Source organism: Neofelis nebulosa, chromosome 1 (genome assembly GCF_028018385.1).
Source record: "Neofelis nebulosa isolate mNeoNeb1 chromosome 1, mNeoNeb1.pri, whole genome shotgun sequence".
NCBI classification, from domain to species: domain Eukaryota; kingdom Metazoa; phylum Chordata; class Mammalia; order Carnivora; family Felidae; genus Neofelis; species Neofelis nebulosa.
The window spans coordinates 239,550,215-239,566,209 of record NC_080782.1 but is presented as its reverse complement, the minus strand read 5'-3'; the positions used below and the strand labels follow the sequence as shown (position 1 = coordinate 239,566,209).

General features: G+C 49.7%; 1 protein-coding gene and 1 long non-coding RNA gene across 7 annotated transcripts in view; one reads left to right on the top strand and one right to left on the bottom strand.

Moving 5' to 3' along the window:
- MIPEP (mitochondrial intermediate peptidase) overlaps positions 1–10,385 on the bottom strand; it is a 163,805-nt gene extending 153,420 nt beyond the window's left edge. For 3 of the 4 annotated variants that reach the window (XR_009250138.1, XM_058689855.1, XM_058689869.1), the window contains exons 1-4: positions 10,137–10,385; positions 7,245–7,418; positions 3,875–3,963; positions 1,036–1,122 (exon numbers count right to left, since the gene is read on the bottom strand). Coding sequence is in view for 3 of the 4 variants with exons in the window: in XM_058689855.1 (XP_058545838.1) it covers positions 1,036–1,122; positions 3,875–3,963; positions 7,245–7,418; positions 10,137–10,325 (539 nt within the window). In the remaining variant the exon portion in view is untranslated. The remainder of the gene's footprint in view (positions 1–1,035; positions 1,123–3,874; positions 3,964–7,244; positions 7,419–10,136) is intronic. The other variant, XM_058689846.1, reaches the window with a different exon arrangement.
- A 47-nt stretch (positions 10,386–10,432) lies between these two features.
- LOC131488302 (uncharacterized) lies at positions 10,433–15,316 on the top strand. 3 transcript variants are annotated; one of them, XR_009250157.1, is made up of 3 exons: positions 10,433–10,818; positions 11,126–11,227; positions 11,327–12,310. It is a non-coding gene; the product is annotated as an uncharacterized LOC131488302 (long non-coding RNA). The 3 variants fall into 3 exon arrangements; XR_009250155.1 differs by having other exon boundaries at positions 10,436–10,770; XR_009250156.1 differs by lacking the exon at positions 11,126–11,227 and adding an exon at positions 13,950–15,316 and having other exon boundaries at positions 10,456–10,770; positions 11,327–11,855.
- The last annotated feature ends 679 nt before the right edge of the window (positions 15,317–15,995 follow it).

Sequence of the window (15,995 nt, the reverse complement as noted above, 5' to 3'; positions counted from 1 at the left end):
CTGATGATACCACCAGCTTTCCTAGTATCCTCAGCATGAGAATTGACGAAGTGAAATAAGGTCAAACAAGTATCTGCATACTAGGAATTCGGGGGAAATTAATGCCCCAAAGACAGCCTCATTGTGCAATTCGTATGGCACGGTACTCATACATCAGATAAATAACAAAATCCCATTATCGATGGATCCCTGCAGAGCAGGGCTTTGTGGGGGCTCAGAAGCCCTGTGTGGAGACAGAAAGGAGAGAAGGAAGCAGGAGGAGAATCGGAGAGTGAAAAGAAGTAAACAACACAAACAGGTAAGAAAACGTATACCCTCTGAGCCACGAGATGAGTAATATATAGATGGCTTAATGACAAAGTTATAAAATTATTAATATGTACATAAATGTGTGCAAAGAAACATGGTATCTAAGATCCTGTATCAAATATTTTGGGGGGCTGACCTAGAAATGTAGCTTTTTCAGTTCGGAATAATAAAGTCCATCTAAGGAACCAAAGGAAATCATTTCAAGGATCTTGACATCCGACCAGTCAATAAAATCAACTGGTTTCTATCTTCCGGTGGTATCGATGATGGAACTTCACGCGTGAAGCTAAGTGTAATTCCCAACTGTTTAGAGGAACTCATTCCTTTGGTAAGCACCTACTACAGGCCAGGAACTGCTCTAGGAGCCGGGATTCAGCTCTGAACAAAACAGACCAGGTCCCTGCCCTCCCGGAGTTCCCCATCTAGGGTGGCAGAGAGACGTAAACAAATGAGCAAACAGAAATGCTGGAAAAGGTCAGGACTAAGAAGAGAACACAAGCAGGGTAAGAGAACAGGGCATGACCTGGTACAGAGGAGGAGGAGTGAAGGCCTAAAGAAAGTGCAGGAGTCATGCAGACTCCCGGGAAGAAATGTTCCAGACGGAGGGGGCTGCAGACGGAGGGGGGCTCCGGAGTGCGGAGATGCAGTGGGGGTGGGGGTGGGGGTGGGGGAGCCATCCGCTGGCCTCTGTGGTCACAACCATAAGGAACGCAAAGCAGTCAGTACCTGGTTTCTGGATCAAGGGAATCCACAAGTTTTTTGTCAGCTAGCAATTTTTGCAGACTTCGATATAATTCCACATTTGTGTTCAACCTAGAAAAATTACAGATGGAAAAAAAACCAATTAAATGACTTTCTCATACCTTGTTTTTAGCGTTACATTAAGAGAACTGTGTGACATCCTAGCATGCACGCGCCCAGAGACCAACATTCTGGGGGTTGGTTTTGTCTCTTCGTTTGGAAGAGAGAGAGCGTCACCGCAGTTAGAACAGAAACGGGGAGTCCGTCAGGTGGGGATGTCAGGGTACTGAGGGTTCTGAAAGGTAAGAGGATACATCTGAAGCCACAACCAGCAGCTGGAACCAGAAGAGCAGTCGGGAGGGAGGGGACGGGAGGAACGTAGCTGGCGACCTGAGCCCGCTGCCATTGAGAACTCATTCCGTTAGCAACAGGCCAATGGCCGCTTCTCTTTTGGTCTTTTTAGTGACAAAGGAGCGAGGATGGGAGGAAGGATGGGCACAAAGATTTTGCGGTTCCCGAGTGAAGAGCCTAGAACCTGGGTAACCTTTGCCCTCCTGGGCCAGAGTGGCAGGCCCACACCGCCAGGAGAGTTCAAGGACACGCCCGCGAGCTGCAACACCAACCCCACCGCTACTCTGTGACCTCGGGCAAGTTATTTGAATCCCCCCAGCTTGTCCGACTTCAGGTCACCCTAAGGGTTAAATGACATGCTACGTGTGGAGCACACACTCCCCACCCTAGTGGACAAACACTAGCCTTGCCAGCCTGCCCTTGCCCCCACCCCCACCCCCACCCCCAACAGCAGTTTTGCCCTCAGTTTTGCCCTCAGCCCGGGTCGCCATCCCACAGTCAGGTCCTCAGTCCTTCTTTCCCGGACGCCAAAATGTCCTGGCACTCTCGGGGCTAAACAGTGAACTGGTTTGGGATACAATCTGCTCCCTGCCTGGTAGGTCCTCTGGGAAGGACAAGGCGGTAAGAACCATCAGCCAGTCCGTACTCAGGAACCCGAGGTCCCCAGTCAGTGCGTAATCAAACACCTGCAGCTTTGTAGAAATGGAAGGGTTTCTGTTGCTGTGGTTCTCACCGGCCACCCCAGAGACCGAGGGGACTGAGGCACTCACCGCCACTGGGAGGATGCTCGCCCAGAAGGGCAGGCATACCACGGCTCCCGCACCCGGTCATCACTCCCAGGAAACCGGGAGAAAACCGACGTGGGCGCCTATCTCCCCCAGGCCCGCTCACCCTACGGGCCACCGCGTGTCACAAGGACAGGTTTAGAGACAGCCCGCAGTGTCCTCCCTTCAGAGGTTTGAGCCAACGTCCCACGTGACGTTTTGTGTCCTAAGATCCTGCGGTAAGGTCTCTAGCCTACAGCTGGCATCAACTCTAAACAAACACACCTCATCTCAGGCTTTTATTTCCACTACTGGAAATAGATTCCTCGAGGATCAACGGAAGCAGTTAAGATAGGACTCGGTTCAGGGCGCCTGGGTGGCTCAGTCGGTTACGCGTCTGACTCTTGATTGGGGCTCAGGTCGTGACCTCACGTTGGTGAGTTGGGAGTCCCACATCGGGGGGATTCACTTTCTCGCGCACTCTCTCTCCCGCAAAATAAATATATGTTGAAAAACAGAGAAAAAGATACAGCTCAGCTAGACCAAAGGAGAAGAGAAGCCCTGGTGCTGAGAATGGAGAGCAGGGCGGGGAATGGAGCGAAGGCTGCGAGTTCTGCCTCCTGACCCTCCCTTCAGGCCCTCGGCAGGCCTCGGGCGGTGGCCAGAGTGTGGCGCCCAAGGAAAGACTGGCGCACGTCTCCAGGATGAAGGGAGGACCTTGCCCGGGTCCTCAGGACGACACTCGGCTACAGGTCATGGCTCCCTTGTGGTCCCCCCGCAAAACTCGGAACCCACATCCACGAGACCGGAACCGCATCTAGTCTCAGGCCCGATGCAGCGTTCAAGGTGGCTCAGGCGGGCACCCGGGCAGCTCTGACTCGTTTCTTGGGACCTTTCCCTGCACGAGGCGTGCTCTCTCCCAAGGAGCCCCCGCGGTGCCGCCCCCGCCCCGCACCGGGTGTCTGGAGTCGGCAGCGACCGGCTTCATCTCTTTCAACCTGCCACGGTGAGCAGCAGTGGCGACAGGAGATCCCAGGCACTGTCCCCAGCAGAGCAGGTGACGCTCCGCGGGGCACAAGCAGCAGGTCCCCGTCCAAGCCGGGCGAGCCGCGGGCGCTCTCTCGCGGGGGACGCTGGGCGGCGACGTCAGCGCGTCGGGCGCCGAAGAGCTTTCGGTACCGCGCGGCCCAGCTGGGGGTGGTTTTCGCCAGCGCTGCCGAGCCCTCGTGAGCGGCGCGAGGCCTTTCGAGGCCCTTCGGGGTCACCCGAGCCCGCTCCGTCACAGCCCCGGCCCGCCTCGGCCCTCCGGGCTGCCTTTCTGAGCGCCCTAGACCCTCCCCGACCCCGCGCTGGGGGCCTGCAGGGCCGCTGGCGTCCAGACACGGAGAGACTCTGACTCAACGCGGCGGCGACGACGGTCACCAGGACGGCGGAGCTTTGCTCTGTGCGTCACGCGACCGCGGTGTGAGCCCGCCTTCGGCGCAGCAAACGCGAGGCAAAGCACGTGACCGCCTGGCTGGCGGGGAAGCCAGGCGACCGAGCGAACGGGTGGACGGACAGACAGACACGGGGCCACGCCCCCGCCCCCGCCCCCGTCCCCTACCCTGCGGGCGGGGGCGAGCCCTGCGGACAAACGTCCGAAAGCGCAGATCCACAAAGCCGCGTCGCCCGAGACCGCAACGGGGGCGGGAGGGGGGGACAGAACATACTTTTCTACCGCGGTGCCGATGCTCGTACAGGCTTCCTCCGCCGCCTCTCGGAACGCGGGCTCGGGGTGGGCGATTTTCACAAAATCGGCCTAATGAGGAAGAAAGACAAAACCGAGAGGGGGTGTGATGGAAGGCTCTCCTCCGAGATCAGAGGGCAGAAGGGACACCCTCCGCCGTCGAGTCGGCCCCTTGGCTCCGACCCCCGCGTTGCCATTCCTGAGCCGTTCCTACGAGTCCGGCGAAGCGGCCTCTTTCTCAACGTGTTGTGAGTCCCCGGATCCAGTGGGGATCGTGCCAGAGAAAATACGTTCACTGGCCTCATTTTAGGAAAGCCGTTCTCCTTCAAACAAACGTAAACGCCAAGGAAATTCTCCCTAATTCTGTAGTTCAAAAGAAGCAGAATTTTATTTCAAATACTCTACAACTTTCTGGCTAAGATCGTTTGCGGTGCGCTTCTCACATGTCAACCTGGCTGCAGAGAACAGCTCTTACAGGCTTCTCTTTTTGTGTTGTTTTAATTGACACACAGCACAGTTTCAAGACTGATTTAACTACATTCTAGCCTTTGTGCAGAAAACAAAGGCACATTCTCTCTTTGCAGGCCTTTTAATAAAAATGGATTCCTACTCTTAGCTCCCGTGACTCACAATCACCAGGGCCGGCAGCAGCTGCTACGCTGACCTCAGCATTTAACTGAGCTACACTTCTTTCTACTTTTTTAATGAAGTCATGTAAAGTTAGACTTTAGTTTTCATGTTGATTGCAGTATACTTCAAAAGAAAAACGCAAGGGAACTACAAAATATCACGGATGTTCCTCGTTCTCTGAGAAAAGAGCATGTATGACTATAATACGACATAAAATCACCACAAGGTCAAAGTTCCTAATTTTATTATTAGTTTTCAATGTAAAAACATTTAAATCCATAGTTTTATACATCTGATGTAACAATGAGATAACATTAGTGCCTGAAAAATTAGCTATGTAGAATTTACAATTTGTACAAATTACTAATCTACACGTTGCAGAATTTACAATCAATATTAATTTCAAGATACTGGCATACATTTTAAAATTCATCTGTAATACTGATGAGGAAAACAATACTGTTACATAGGAAATGTATTAAAAAAAGAAAAAGAAAGTGAATGTCCATTTGGTGGCAAATCATAGTTTATAAAATCCTTGCCCTATTATGGTATTGATCCTACTGGCAGATAAAACCTTAAAACTTCAAAAGGAAGAAGGTTCGAGGCACCTGGGTGGCTCGGTCTGTTAAGCGTCCGACTTGCTTTCGGCTCAGGTTATGATCTCATGGTTCATAAGTTTGAGCCCCACATCAGGCTCTGGGCTGACAGCATGAAGGCTGCTTGGGATTCCCTCTCTCTCCCTCTCTCTACCCCTTCTTCACGCTCTCTCTCTCAAAAATAAACATTTAAAAAAGAAAAGGCAGAAGGTTCTTTGACTTTTTTACTCAAAGATTTCCACATACAAGTCATATTTAAAACTTTTTAAATGAGGGGCGCCTGGGTGGCCCAGTCGGTTAAGCGTCCGACTTCGGCTCAGGTCACGATCTCGCGGTATGAGAGTTCAAGCCCCGCGTCGGGTTCTGTGCTGACTGCTCAGAGCCTGGAGCCTGTTTCAGATTCTGTGTCTCCCTCTCTCTCTGACCCTCCCCCGTTCATGCTCTCTCTCTGTCTCAAAAATAAATAAACGTTAAAAAAAAAAAAATTTTTTTTTTAACTTTTTAAATGAGATACTACTATACCTCATAATCATAAAAAACTTTAAACACAGGACAAGCTATGGGGCAGAGAGTTAAGATCTCTCAGCAAGGAGCAAAAGCAAAACTGTGGGGAAAAAAAAAAATCCTAGACCACCACTTAATTAAAATGCAGGCTAAGACAACAAATAAACCACCAACGAAGACATAAAGCCAGTACTTGATTGCACATAAGTGAAATTCCCTGACAACTATGTCCCTTTCCAGATTCCATCGGCACAATTACATGGAGGAGGTGTGAGGGGTCCTGGGGCAGTGAGTGCCTCTCCCTTCTCCTCCTCCACCCAAAGCATTCGCAGGGCAAACCGAGACCCTATAAAACCGAGAAGTGACTTCCAAACATGCGAAAAACAAAGATGGGGAGGTGTTACTCTGGGTGAAAGAGGTCATTTTCAAAGGGCAAGTGATTCCACTTATCTGACATTTTAAAAGAGGCCAACTGCGGGAGGGAGAACAGGTGGGTAGTTGCCAGAGGCAAGAGGGGAGGCCTGGGCAGGACTATACAGGGGCTTTTGGGGGGTGACGAGATGTACATTAAGCACGATGTACCCTAACTGTGGCGGTGGCTATGTGAATACGTGAGTTAAAATTCACAGAACTACACCAGCCCCAGAAAGAAGCCAATTTTGCCAAATGATAATTTTAAAAATAAATCCTTTTTAAAAAGCTAAGTGACACTCCAACCTCTCCAGGTAAGGGAGACCTATTCATCTGACCTAAGCAGCCAGCCAGCCAGGAGGAGGTTCAGAACAGCGGGTTAAGGGCTTGAGTTCTACAGCCAGAACGCCTGGACTCTGAGCCCAGCCCCACCACCTACTGGAGAGTGACCTTGGGCACATCACTTAACCTGTTACTGCCTTTCTTTCCTCAACTGAAAATGCTAAGAAGGTTAGTTCAGTTAACCCAGGTAAACCTCTTACCAGGGCCTGGTGCCTCATAAGATCTAAAAAAAAAAAAAAAGCTGACATCGGAACATCAGCTCCCTGAGGCCAGAGACCGTGTGCGTCATGAGCCGCATTCCCAGTGCCTAGAACAGAGCCTGGCACGTGGTGGGGGCTCGACACTGAACGAATGTGAAGGGAAGGCAATACAGAGTCTAATACGAAGTAGACAGGCTCAGGAGGGTTCAGTTTTGGATCACGTGCGCCACTCTAACGACGTGACTACTGAAGACGTGGCTCTTTAGGGCAGACACACGTGTGCCTTCTATCTCAGCAACGGGCTTCTTCGCGAAGAGACGGAGGTATATGTCTGTTTCAACTTCAAAATGTGAAAAAAGGAAGCCACTAATGCAATCAGTTTCGTATCCAAATCTTAGTTTTCACCGGAAAAGACATTGCTGAAAAGGTTGATAAAAACTGGCTTTTCATAGGATTAATTTTACTGTCATGTGCAGGTAAATGTCCTCTTAAAATTCTCGTAGAAGTGTTTATGAGGAATCTTTGCCATACGAGTAATCATTGTTTGATGATACATCACGTGCTATTTTCGTAACTACACGTATTAAAGTACAAGTTCTACATGTCACCCCTTCCTCTACATTTTTCCCTTCCTAATGACTTTCTCCCATGAGAACAAGCGTCTTACCAAGTCGGCCACCCTGCACAAGGAATCAGAGAGCTCGTCGAAAATGAGCACGGTCTGGGGCCCAGGTGCCACGGAACACACACGCTGCACAAGCAAGTCTGCCTTCCTCAAGGCATTTTCTTGGGCGACCCGAAATCCTTCTGGGGCACTGAGCTCAGGAACTCCAAAAAGACCCTGCAATCCAGAGAACAGTTCCCATTTGTCACTAAAAACACGGTATTTCGGTGTTAAGTGTAAGTCCTTTTCTCAGAGAGGAAATCTCGGTTTTCACTGGTGTATCACATAATACCATGTTCACAATTCCCACGTCATTCCATAGATTAAACGACACCTGTTTTAAGAATGTGAATGTTTTTTCATTTTCAATTATTTCATACAAAACAAAAATAGAACGATACAGGTTCAACACCCAGCTCAGCCACTACTACAGACCCTACCTCATAAAGTAGTTACAAGGATTAAATGAGATGATACGTATTTTTAAAGCATTTCAACACTGCCTGGCACGCAGAAAGCCATTTAATAGATATTAGCTGTAATCACCATTAGCCGTATGACCTCGGTTGGCCTAGTTCTCTCTCCTCCCGGGTCTAAGTTTCTCATTAAGCACGATGGGGATGACAGTACATATCTGACAGCATGGATACAGGTATACCAGATTAGAAAGTATATGTAAAGTCTTTCTACATGGACTACCAATGGACGCTGCTGGCCATTGGGTCCAGTCCAGTACCTAGAACCAAGTATTCCACAACTCAAGATAGAGAGAATGAGTTGAGCACATAGACACTTCAGGAAGATTTAATAAGCATGTTAAAACCAACTCATTGGCTGAAAGCAGCAAATTTTATACTTTCCAAAAGCATTTCAGCATCTTGATAAGGACAAAGATCACTAATCCAATGGGAATGACCATCCTTTTCTACCAGTTCAAACACTCTCGTTCCAGCACTCAGGAAGGCAGGATAGAAAACACAAAGCATTTACTATGCATTTACTGCACGCCAAGAGGAGAATTCTGTACCTAATATAGGTTCCCTCATTTAAATCACATAATCCTAGTGCAGGAACCATCATTCTTTCACACATAAGGAAACACACTTTAAGAAGCCAAAAAAAAAAAAAAAAAAAAAGTTTGAGGTCATTAATTGTGGCAAAGACAGAACTTGAGCCCGCTTCGTACATCTCCAAAGCCCACACTTTTTCCATACTTCTGTATTGCAATTTATCTGTTTCAAAGTCTCTCCTGAGAAGGCAAAATCCTAGAGGGAGGAACCGCTTTCACCATTTGAACCAGCTGCCCAGCATAGTGCCTACCACATGGGCAAACTCGTGGACGAGACAAATTAACGGACCAGCGCTTAGCTCTGTAGTTTAACTTTGCAGATGACTAATATGTTGATTTTGGAAAACAGCAAGAGGTAAAATTTTCAGGACCGATAAGGCCTACCTTTTCTGCAAGAAGGGATGCGTGAAATTAACCTCTCTCCAAACTGATTAAACAATGAAAAAAATAAAAGACAGTTGCGGGCAGAGCAGAATCAGGACCAAAACCAAATTAGATTCTCTACACTGATTTAATTTGATTCAAGTACAGACTATTTTTCATTTCCCAGCACACCTCTCCACACTGCTCTCGGGAATTCTAAACCTCAGACTACTAGTTATGGAAATGATTAAAAAAAAAAAACAAAAAAAAACTACATAAACCTTTGTGGTTTTGTGTTGTTCTCTTGTTTAATCAAAAACCAATTCAGGTACCTGAAAATCTAATGTCAGTATCTAAACTCGTGATCTACAAAAAAAAAAAAAAAAGAAAAAGAAAAAAGTAAAATTAGTTCTATTTCATCCACCCAAAACCAAACTTACTTTTTTCATCTTTCTACTCAATACCTATACGTGGTTGTTCTCCTCTCACCAAGTATGTTAAGACCTTATTCTGGTATTTACCCCTATGGAAGTTGGCCAATTTCATACAAAAATATTTTTAAAACAGTCAAAGCTAATGGCAGAGATCAAATAAGAAAACACTCAAATCAGTAAGCTCACTGTTAACGGTACCCTAGGCTCTTACAAGAAAGGCGATGGTACAGATAATGAAGAAATTTAAAAGGCAAACATAAAAGTAACAACCTGAGGAGGGTAAAATCCACAAATGTAAAGTACAACAGGAATAGAAGGGTAAATGCCTTTCAAGCGTGCCTTCCTTTCACCTTTAACTCAGGCGTTCGGTAAATATTGACTGCCTACGTAACACCAGACACCTGCTGCGTGTGTGGACGTAGCAATAAACGGGAACCAAAGAATTCAGTCAGTGACTTCCCGGGGGAAGAAATCAACGTGATCAACGCCATCGCATTATAGGAAATTAGACGGTTCTCAACAGTTTTTGTGTTTTATAACAAGAAGAGCCCAAAGCTTTGGAAAAAATTTAAACCGGCATTTCGATCATCGCCGGCATTAGTAATTACACGGAAACTTGACGCCGCCCGGGAGCTGCAGGGCGAGGCGCCAAGGCACTAGGATTGGGTTGGGGCAGAAGCGCACTTCAGCTGGGGTTGGTCCCAGGGTGAGGCGAGGGCGGGACCCGGCAGGCGGGATTCACCGCCACCGCCAAAACGAACTATTTTAAGTGCACGTGGAGCGAGGGCTCACACGAGGCAGGTCCCAGGACCCACATTCTGGGGCGCAGGACCCCTAAAGGCCGCCCCGCCCCCCTTACACCAGCCCCTCAAAGAGGAGGTGACGGGCAAGGTCACCGAGAGCGCACACGACACCCTACTGTACAAAGCGGGTTCGCTGCCCGGCTCCTCCCAGACCCAAAAGACCCGGCCCGGATCCCTGCTGGGCCACGCGGGGGGTCCGAGGGGAGCCCCCTCCCGCGCCGCTCACCCGGCGCTCGCCGAACAGGTCCAGGCGGCGGCCCTGGGGCTTGACATTGAAGGCGGCGCCCACCGGGGACCAGCTGGTGCTGACCCCTCGGGCGCGGATCCTGGCTCCGAGGCCCCTCGAGCCCGCTCGCCCGGGCCACAGAGGCGCTGCCCGGGTTCCGAGCCCGCCCAGCCTCCCGGCGCCCAGCATCTCGAGCCCAGAGCAGCCCCTTCCCCCGCCGCGAGACCCCGCCCCTGCACCGCCGCTCCCGCCTGGAGCACGCGCACCGCGTTTCCAAGGCAGCGGGCCACGCCGCACCACGTGACGCCAGCGCTTCCGGGTCGGGGCTCGAGGCCCTCCGAACGTGAGCACGTCGGAGTCCCGCGAGCAAGAGCGTCGCTCCGCCGCCTTCACGGCGGACGCCGCGGTCTTGCGCCCCCGTGTGTCTGGAGTAAAGAACGGCCCAGGTTTACGCTTCCCTCCCACGTGACTCGAGCGAGGCGGGCAAAGTCTGGCTGCAGGGTGAATTCTTCCCGGAGGGGCAGCGAACGCTCGGCGACGGCCGCCTGAGTGCCTTCCCCGACGCGACAGCACCGGTGACGCTCCTCGACTCTATCGGCCTCCACCCTAAACGAAGGTCGAAATTAAATCTACGGTATGACTGCACCGCATGGTTGTGTGGAACCGAGTAAATTTACTGCCAGTGAGTCTGCACGCAGATTTTGGCTGGTAAAATTGTTACGATAATTAATCTACAGTGTACATTTGAAGAGGGACGATTTCGCCGCACTTCACTCAGCCATAGGGGAATGAGAAGATTTGGGGGCAGGAGGCAGAAAGGAAACTGCGACTTGGGGCTTAGGATGGGGAGTGTGGGAAAGGGCTGGGGGCCCTGGACAGCCTTGGCCTCCCCTAAATGAACGGAAATCACACGACAGGCGGAGTCGGGCCGGGTTCTTGTCCAGGACGGGAAGCTTACCCTCGCTAAACGTCAACGCCCTCGTCTGCAGAAAGGGAATCGTGCCAGGTGCCTGCCTCCTGTACCGTCCAGAAGTGCGTGCAGATTACGTGAATGAGTTCACAGCGAGGCGTCTTTGTTTCCAGAGGCTTCTGTAGGTGGAGGGAGAAAGATGCCACGGTTGGGGAAGGGACCGAGGGGAGGGGAGGCTGCCAACGGCACCCTCACATTTTGCCTGGCTTCCTCCCTGCAGACACCTGCCGGTCCCTGGTCTATTTCAGGGTCGAGCCGGGCTGCAGAGTGGCGGGTGCACGTGGGACGGGCCCCTTGACAACTGACGCTTCTGCAGAAGTGAAGCCGGGGGTGCGGGTGTGAGAAGAGGCCCACCTAGGAAAGCGAGCAAGAGGGGAGGGCTGGCTACCGCCGCCTCCCGCCAGCGCCTCGAAACACGAAACACGGCCTCAATTTTATGCAGGAACTGGATGCCGCCTGATTGGTTAAGTCGGTGAGCGCACAGGGCATCGACGGCGGTGGCGAGCTAAAAGGAGGATTCCTGTGACTTGTGCAGAGGAACAAGAGCCCGAGTGGACCTTTTGGTTCCGGGGCAACCCACAGGCACATTTTTCTGAAACCGCTTTATTTGAAGTCGTTCCAGAGCTTTATCTCCCCTGAATGTTTGGGCTTGGAGTTAAACTGTTCACTTGAGCATTGCCTGTTGGGTTTGATCAGTCCTAAGAGCCTTCTGGGAAGGCCCAGAAAGCCAGAAGGTGAAGCCAGGAGTGGTACGTGCGTCCTATAGATCGCTTCTAATCCCCCTTCCTCCCTTCGCCTGGGGGGTAAAAAAAAAAAAAAAAAAAAAAAAAAATTAGTTTCAAATGGAGTTTGTTTTCAGTTTAGCCTCGCAGGGAGAAAAGGCCCAGTTAATCGTGGTACATAACAATTAAAATTTAGCTAAGACAAGCAGTGTAGCGAACCTATACGATTCTTTACAACTTAACTATAAACTGTATTTCATTATGCATGTACGGTAAGTTGTGATTTCATTTTCTCCTGATTTTTAATCAAAGACTTCAAATGATCTAAAATCCCCAAATTCCTAACTCTGTGTTAATATCTCATTATTGGCAACCGGTGGCTCTTAGGGCAGCCTACCCCATGTGGCCGACCTAATGGCCATATAGCAGACCCTTACAAAGATGTCAAATGTGTCGTGTAAAAAAGAAAATTCATCAGTATATTACCAATATATTTGACCAAAAAATAAATAAATAAATAAATAAATAAATAAATAATAAATATATATATATATATTTGACAAAAATGCTTTTTCATTTTTTTCTTAAAAAGGTGCTTCAAACCTGAGAGCCTTCCTTTAGCCCAGAATGATTTTCCTACAAGGATCCCCAACCATTGTAATGCAACATTCAAGCCTAAGAGTGTCCTGGGGTGGGGGTGGGGGTGGTGACAGCTTGTCCCAAATTAACCAAGTGTCTTGGGTCTCAGAGAGCCTGGCATCGTTAGACTGTTCAGACCTGCAGCCCAGATTCACAGACCAATGAAAAATAATCACAAATGGTGGATTACATGCGCCCACCCCTGCCAGTCCAGCTTTATCTTTTGAAATCCTTTAAACTATGCTTTACATCCCATCTTCCATATTTCATCAAAAAAAAAAAAAAAGAAGAAGAAGAATTTTATAAAAGCTTGTATCCCATGTGTGGTCATAAATGTATTTTTTTCCTTATGTCTATCTCAGCGTATAAAGTTGGGTTCCTGGGGCGCCTGGGTGGCGCAGTCGGTTGGGCGTCCGACTTCAGCCAGGTCACGATCTCGCGGTCCGTGAGTTCGAGCCCCGCGTCAGGCTCTGGGCTGATGGCTCGGAGCCTGGAGCCTGTTTCCTATTCTGTGTCTCCCTCTCTCTCTGCCCCTCCCCCGTTCATGCTCTGTCTCTCTCTGTCCCAAAAATAAATAAAAAATGTTGAAAAAAAAAAAAAAGTTAAAAAAAAAAAAAAAAAAGTTGGGTTCCTGAATAAGTCAGCACAGGTCGCCTCCCGATTCAGCCCTAACAAAACCAGACTTTACACTGGGGAGAAGCCGCTTGGATTACTACAATTGAAAAAAAGCCAGAGAGGGGATCCTGGGCTCAGTCAGTTGAGTGTCCGATTTCAGCTCAGGTCATGATCTGACGGTTCGTGAGTTTGAGCCCCACATCGGGCTCACGGCTGTCACCCCAGAGCTCGCTTGGATCCCCTGTCCTCCCCTCTCTCTGCCCCTCCCCTGCTTGCTCTCTCTCTCTCAAAAATAAACATTAAAAAAAGCCAAAGAATAAGGACACTCTGGCTCGATAAATAAAGTGATCAGTCCCGCTGTAGCTGAGGGGAAGGAGGACAGCAAGGTGGGTACAGGGGCCACAGTGCAAAACTGAAGGAGACACTCAGAGTCAGGGTCAAGTGCATGCCCGTCAGCACCTGAAGGTGAGCCCCTCCTTCGATTCTGCACCCAGGGCCCCTCACTTGCTTCACCCCAGTCCTGGCTCTGTTCTAGAAGAAATAAGTTAAGGAAGGCCAATCAAATACCTATAAACAGAAGCTATTTCTGTACCATTTCCCAGATTTTCCATAAGCACCGAGCAATTTTTCAATCCTTCATTTTTACAGACTGCTGCCTGCTTGTAATGATCATTTAGAAAAAGCCCCACTTTCCCCAGGGAATGAAGACGTCGTCCCAAGTGTGTTGACTTGGAGCATGGATAGAATGGCCCTAAGTCCCAATTTCTAGTGGCCCATCCTGTCAGATAAACTGGTCCCAGGCTGCGATTTGGGAAATAGCGTGGCTTGCATGTGCACTGAACTTTCATCCTTTTGCTCCTTTATCAGTTGCTGTCAAACTCATGGAAAAGTATACGAGGGGCGCCTGGGTGGCTCAAGTCAGTCAAGCGTCCGACTTCGGCTCAGGTCATGATCTCAGGGTTCGTGAGGTGGAGCCCCGTGCCGGGCCCTCTGCCGTCAGCGTGGACCGTGCTTCAGATCCTCTGTCTCCCTGTCTCTGCCCCTCCCCTGCTCGCACTTTCTCTCTCAAAATAAACAAATAAACTTAAAAAAAAAAAAAAGTATATTGAGTTAACGGAGGGCTATGTAACACTTGCAGAATATTAGAGGCTTGGGACCGTGTAAAATGATTTCAGTCAACCACTGCTGTACCGTAGGAGACTGGAGCACAGAAGAGCTGAATGATGTACCCACTGCAGGTTCCTTGGTCAAGGCTGGAACGACAGCCTGTACGTCTCGATTCTTCGTCTTGGGCTTTTTCGGCTACAATCACGCTGCCCCCCTCCTTAGGTCATAGACTCCTCAACGTTCTTTTAGACTCAAGCCGTGGTAACAATGGCACTAACAACAAAAGACGTGCGTCAGACTGGTTGAAACAGAGAATCCGGTGGCTCACGCAACAACCTAGTCCAGAGGAATCTCTGCCTTCAGGGACAGCTGGCTTTAGGGGTCTTAACAATGTCATCAGAACTGGCTCATCTCCAGCCCTGTTTGGCTTTGTTTCCAGGCTCTACAGATGAGCTAAATGGCTGCCAAGTAAAGTCCTGACGTCGCCTGAAGATCTTGCCCTTCCCCACCCCCCCAACAGGCCTTCCAAAGTTGCAGATTGCATGCCATTGGGTCTGATGGGATCGGGCACCATTTTGGAAATAGTCCCCGTGGCCAGAAGGTACTCTTCTTACTAAATAGGCCTGAATCCCATGTCTACACAGAGTGTAGAGTCTACACCCTTTGAAAGACTTGTCTGAGGGTGCACATCAGGACCAGACAAGCGGGAGGCAGAGGGTGCCCATCTGAACAAGAATAGCCACTGTGGCCTAAAACGCAACTTTCTCCTTACCTCGTTTTCTTAGTAAATTCACCTGCGTCCTCCGCTTTCCGCTGTAGCTGTTTGGTGTCTCTGTCCAGGAACCTTCTCCTTTTGCATAGCTCCTTTAAAGTTTTTATAAGGTAATGGGGCGCCTGGGTGGCTTCGTTGGTTAAGCGTCCAATCTCGGCTCGGGTCATGATCTCACAGTTCGTGAGTTCGGGCCACGCATCGGGCTCTGTGCTGGCAGCTCGCAGCCTGGAGCCGGCTTCGGATTCTGTGTCTCCCTCTCTCTCTGCCCCTCCCCCACTCATGCTCTGTGTCTCTCAAAAATAAATGTTAAAACAATTTTATGAGGTAAATAGTGAAAAAAATCAAAAGGAATTCACCCTGCTGTGTTTTGAACTTGTTTGAGACCTGTGATCTCTTTTTTTCTCCCTTTTGGAATGGGACTGTCTATCCTGTGCCTTTCCCACCATTGTATTTTGGAAGCAAATGATGTGTCTGGTTTCACAGGTTCACAGAGGCAGAGGGATTTTGCCCCAGGATGATCCACGCATTAGCTCTTACTTATAACTGACTTAAAGGAGTAAGATGATGCGATTGGGGACTTTGAGCTGGCGATTTGTAGAGGAGATTTAGAGTTAGCACGGATGCTGACACTGTTAAGACTTTGGGGGATGTTGGGATGGGGTGAGTGTATTTGGCATGGGGGAAGGTCAGGAATTTTGGAGGACCAGAGCAGCCTATAGTATGTTAGATCGTGTCTCCCAAACAGATTCACTGAAGTCCTAACCCTTGGTATCTGTGAACGTGACCTTACTTGGAAACAGGGTCTCTGTGGGTGTACTCAGGTTAAGAGGAGGTCAGATTAGATTAGGGTGGCCCCTAATCCAAATGACTGGTGTCCTTATCAGAAAAGGGACGTTTGCACACAGGCAGACATAGAGGAAGGACGGCCAGGTGAGGGTGGGGGTAGAGCTTGGAAGCTTCCGCAAGTCGGGGAGAGTCTGGGTCTGCCAGAAGCTGGAAGGGGCCAGGTAGAACCTTCCTCGGGGGCTTCAGGG